General features: G+C 31.5%; 1 protein-coding gene across 1 annotated transcript; it reads right to left on the bottom strand.

The window, feature by feature from the left end:
• Positions 1–3221: 3221 nt before the first annotated feature.
• On the bottom strand, positions 3222–4765 carry LOC132635964 (protein BIG GRAIN 1-like B). The gene has a single exon (XM_060352584.1). The coding sequence runs from the start codon at positions 4633–4635 to the stop codon at positions 3349–3351; it is 1287 nt and encodes a 428-aa protein (XP_060208567.1). The 5' UTR covers positions 4636–4765; the 3' UTR covers positions 3222–3348.
• Between the last annotated feature and the right edge of the window lie 418 nt (positions 4766–5183).

Raw genomic sequence — 5183 nt, 5'->3', positions numbered from 1 at the left:
TTAAGGAATATAATCATGAAGATCCATTGGGATATTTCTCGGTACGAATAATATTTGCTTATGAGAAAACTAAGTAGGTCAATTCCTATACACGTAGTTATAACCTGTTTGGCCAAACTTCTAAAAACAGTTTATTTTTAAAAATACTTTTTTTAAAAGTACTTTTCAAAAAAGTACTTTTGGCTAAAAGCAATTTGTGTTTGACCAATTAATTTAAAAAGTACTTTTGAGCAGCAATTAATGTTTGGCCAAACTTTTAAAAAGTGCTTCTATGTGTATTTTTCTCAAAAGTACTTTTCAAAAAAGTGCTTTTGGACAAAAACTATTTTTTTTTAGCTTCTGAAAAACTGCTTCTGCTACTCCCCAAAAGCACTTATTTTCTCCCAAAAGCTTGACCAAACACCTCACTTTTTTTAAAATAAACACTTATTGAAAAAATAAGTACTTTTGGAGGAAAAATAAGCTTGACCAATCAGGCTATAGTCTTGTTGATTAAACTTCATTACAATAATTCTCTCTTAGTTTTCACACATTATTCTTCTCATGATTGCTGGAAACTTCCCCACTCACCAACCCTAGGGAAGCTAAGAGGAAAGACCCAAATTAATGAGCCACTAACTTCTAACTTATGCAACTAGCTTCTTCATAGACTATAGCTTCTATGCAAAGAACAAAAAACCTTTATAAACTCAATAATTATTATTAGAGGACTTCCCTAGAATAATTCATGTAGCCCAATCTTGATCCATTTAAATAAATTGAACTTAGTTACAAATCCACCACTTTGCTTAAACAATGCACATTCTTCTTTGATTCTTTGCTGCTAATCATTTTATCATGTTAGATTTTGACTAAAAAGATTCCAACTAAGCGTTGGGTACTTGAAGTTATTAATTTAAAACTGATAAACTAATTTGCATGCTCGTCACGTAGCGCTTTAATTTTATTATTTACTCTGCCTTCTTTCTCTGTTAATTTTTTGTTTATTTCGAATGTCTAAACACACTGTTGAATATAATCAAATAATTAATCACTACGTGTATGTTCTTCTGATGGATTATATTAAAGTGTTAATGGTTGTAGCTAGCTTTGCAATAAAAGACTTAAAATGATTAATCGATATACGGTAGTGAATTGAAGAATATTAATTATGATAATTTAGAATATTTGATTCACTAATTCTTTTTAGAGATTTTTGATGATGAAGTATGATGGTAATGAAAAGTTGAGAAGACCACTCGAAGGATTCTTTTTCATAAAAGGAAATTAGTTCGATTCTACTCTTTTCAAAAGTACTAGCTAGAGTACAATTCTCATTGGCTTCTTTATGATCCAAATGTATATTTCTAGGCGGGTACTCTTAACATAGGAAGGTGTAATTAGGAAAATCATTAACTGTAATTTAATCCGCTTAATTAAGCATTGATCAAACTTACCTACGAAGTACAATTTCCTTTACAAATTAATCACAATCGCACAGTTTCTGACCAAAAAATTTTTTTTATATTCAGTTCAATGACATTGTTGAGATTATACATAATACAATGCAAGATTTATGTATTTGAATACCATTGGCTACCTCCCATGGTTCCTTGCAAAAAGTTTAGAAGAATTTCCTATCAGAAAAAGTAAATTTAATAAAGAAGAAAAAGAAGAGAAAAAAAAAATTCTTTTATTTGAAAAATATCTTTTTGAGAATATATTTTTTATTGACTTCATGATTTAACTTCCTCATTCTCAATTCTCACAACTTAATTAGGAGTAATTCCTTCATCTTGTTCTAATGATGTATTATTGCTCTTACTTTACATGCTATTTCGTCCCAACTCAGCTCTTTATTTCCCCTTTTCTTTATTTTCAATTCATATTCATAACTGCCTTGAATGTATAGAACATGTACCTTCGAAATGATTTTGTTGATTGAGACATTAAATTGAAGAATATTGACATGGTCCCTAAATTCGGATAATAATGGATGAGAAGTCTAGTCTCTTTTGCTTTTATCCTCTTCCATCCATAGAATTTAGAAAAAAATTCAAAGAGGGACCACAGATTTTACAAAAAGGACTCCTGAAGAAATGAACTAGGATTTCAACCTCTATTTTTTGGGTTATCATATCAAACTTTATAAGTATAAATTATTATTGATTATTATAATAACTTGTTGTAGATCACAATTTTACCTAATTGCATTTGTGCACCAAATTTAAAATCAAAGGAAAAAAGTCATGACTTCTAACTATAGCTAATTTCTCGTGGGAGAAACAACATTGAGCCCGTTTGGATTGGCTTATAAGTTGGTCAAACGGGCTTATAATCATTTTTAATTTATTTGGGTGTTTGGTTAAATAGAAAACAACTTAAATTAAGTTAAAAAAATGCTTAAAATAAGTCAAAATCAAGAAGTTGCTCAACCTCAACTTATTTTTTTTTGGCTTAAAAGCCATTTTGGTTTGACCAACAACTTTAGCCTTTTATCCCTTATATTTTCTGTTAATTTCAACACTATCCTTACTTCTAAAAATTCTTTAAGCACTTTTATCCAAATACGTAATTGCTTATTTATAAAATAACTTTCAGCACATAAAAAATACTTTAACCACTTATGCTGAAAAACCACTTTTTTCCGGCTAATCCAAACGGGCTCATTGTTCTAATTCCAACTTATCTTCAGTATTGTAAACGAAAAAGAAACTAAACAATTGGAAAAGTGGATATGAAGTATAAAGACAACAACCAAACAAGTGCAACTTTTCTTGGACATAGGGATTTGTATTCGCGGAATGAACCAAAACACCAAGTTGAAGCAAAAAAATGTCCCAAACAAACAACAATTCCATTGTTTTCCAGAGAGTAAAAAAACCAAAACGAAAGCAAAACACTTTTACTTTCCCCTATTCCTATGAGACGAAGATCTGCCTTTCCCTTTGCCATCACACCAAGTCTCTGTTGCTTCTCATTTCGATCTCGAATCTTCATTTTCCTTTCTCTCTTTTTCTTTTTCCAATATATATCTTCCTTTATTTTTTTCTCTGTTTTATCAAAATCTGTCACACTATCTAACCTGCCTAGGGATCCTCCCAATCACCCCCTTCTCTTCCTTTTTCAACACTGGTCTTTGATCATACCTTCCTTTAACTTTACCAACAAAAAAAGAAGATCCATATTTCAATTTTGGATCAAAATTTTCAGATGTTGTACAGCTAGTAGAAAAGACAGAATACGTAATAAAGTTCATTTATTGGAACAAAAATTGATCTATATCAAGTAAAGGGGAACTTTCTTGATTACTCCTAATAACAAAAATGACATTGTCTAAAATTTATCATAATTCTAAGGCTAATTAAATTAACGAATGAAACCACTAGCAATCCCTCTATTGGTATCTAGATGTGTGGTCTCATACACTGGAAGTTCTTCACAAAATCTAATGTTACCAAAAAATGCTAAATGATCAATTTCAAACAAATCTGAACTTGAACAACTTGCTCCATCATCATCTTCTTCTTCTTCTTCTTCTTCTTCTTCTTCCTCTGGATAATCAACAATGTAATCATTCTTCTTCTTCTTCTTCTTCAAATAATCAACTTTTGTCAGTTCAAATTTCCTGTTGTTGTTCTCAATTATTGCTGCATTCCCTTGGGATTTGTGCCTACGAAGATTGTCGGAATCTTGGTCATAAATTGATTTATGACCACAAGGACGACAATCTTCGTCAACAATAACACTAACAGGATTAAATCTGACTGTCCTTTTGACAACATTTTGTTGGAACTTATCACTGAATTTTGGTGGGGTTTTACTCAAACAAGATCTTGAAAATGATGAAGCTGAAGAACAAGTTGATTTTGAATTCCTCTCTAGATTTTCACTAGGGTCCTTCAAATTCTTGGATTTTTTTCCATTCCCATTAGTGAAAATTGAACTGAGAAAATTGGTAAGACGACCACCAGGGGAAATGGGCTGTTTCACTTTCTTCAAATTGTTGTAGATATTCAAAGCTCTTGATTTTGACTTTATCAAAAGCTCTTCACTTTTCACTGCTTGCTGATTGTGATTATAATCATCAAATAAATAAAACTCATTACTCTGCTGTTCATTGTACATTTGATTTTTACGTGCCATACGTGGTGAAACACTAGCTCTTCTAACTGATGATTTAATCCTTGGTGCAGCAAAACAAGTAGTGGCAGTTCTTGATGATTTTTCAGTGTAAAAACAATCAGCTTCAGATGAAGAGGCAGAGAGAGTACCAGAATTTGATTCAGATGAACTTGAACTGAAAAAGCATGGATCGTTTATGTCCATTAATTCTGGAAGTGAAGATGGTCCTTTTTTTGTCATCAAAGCTTTGTCTTTCACTTTTTTCTCCATCCATTTTTCAATCAAACAAGCCCTTCTAAAACTTGCAATTTCTTCATCTTCTATGTTCCTGTTTTTGTTGTTGTTGTCTTTTGCTTTTGCTCCAATATTGTTGTTGCTGTTTTGTTTTCTTGTTTCTTTTGGTAACTTAAAATCTTCCTTTATTTGATCATATCCATCAATCGAACGATAGATTTCATCAAGAAGTGTGGATGAAAATGAAGGGTTTTTATGATGTTTCCTAGACAACTTTTCCTTCTCCATATGATACATTGAATTTTCACTAAAAATATGAAGAGAGAAACAAAGAAGAAGAGGAAGGGTTTGTGTTTTTGGTGAGTGAGAAAGGAGAAAAGTGAAGCAATGAGAAATATTGAAGTGTGAATGTGAAGAGAAAGAGGGGGGAAGATGAAGCTTATAAAGGGAATGTCATGCGCGTGCATGGTTAGCTCCTAATTTTCTGTCAATTGCCAGTTTGGCAAAACTAAATTAATGGGCCATTATTGATTTTATTTTCCATTTTTAGCCTTGCTTTGTTTCACACAATTCCATTGACTGTGCCTTTTCCTTTTTCTTTCTTTCTATGCTACTACTATTACTCTACTTTTCCATATTTGAATTTAAAGCCAGTAATTACAGTTATAGTTTCGAGATTTTCGGGAGCAGCTGTTATCGGATAGTGTAACGTATTAAGAATAGTTTAAAACACAAGTGCAGTAAGGCCTCATTTTTTACGCTTAATGAACCATTAAGTGTAATTATTTACATTAAGATCTAAGTATTTGTTGGGTCTGAATGAGTCTTAATCATTAAGATCTGGA

Source organism: Lycium barbarum, chromosome 4, assembly GCF_019175385.1.
Source record: "Lycium barbarum isolate Lr01 chromosome 4, ASM1917538v2, whole genome shotgun sequence".
Classification (NCBI taxonomy): domain Eukaryota; kingdom Viridiplantae; phylum Streptophyta; class Magnoliopsida; order Solanales; family Solanaceae; genus Lycium; species Lycium barbarum.
The sequence above is the reverse complement of the archived record's forward strand: the minus strand, read 5'-3'. Positions and strand labels throughout refer to the sequence as shown.

Coding starts and splice junctions, on each gene's coding strand:
- LOC132635964 (XM_060352584.1), bottom strand. CDS start 4,635: ATGTATCATATGGAGAAGGAAAAGTTGTCTAGGAAACATCATAAAAAC.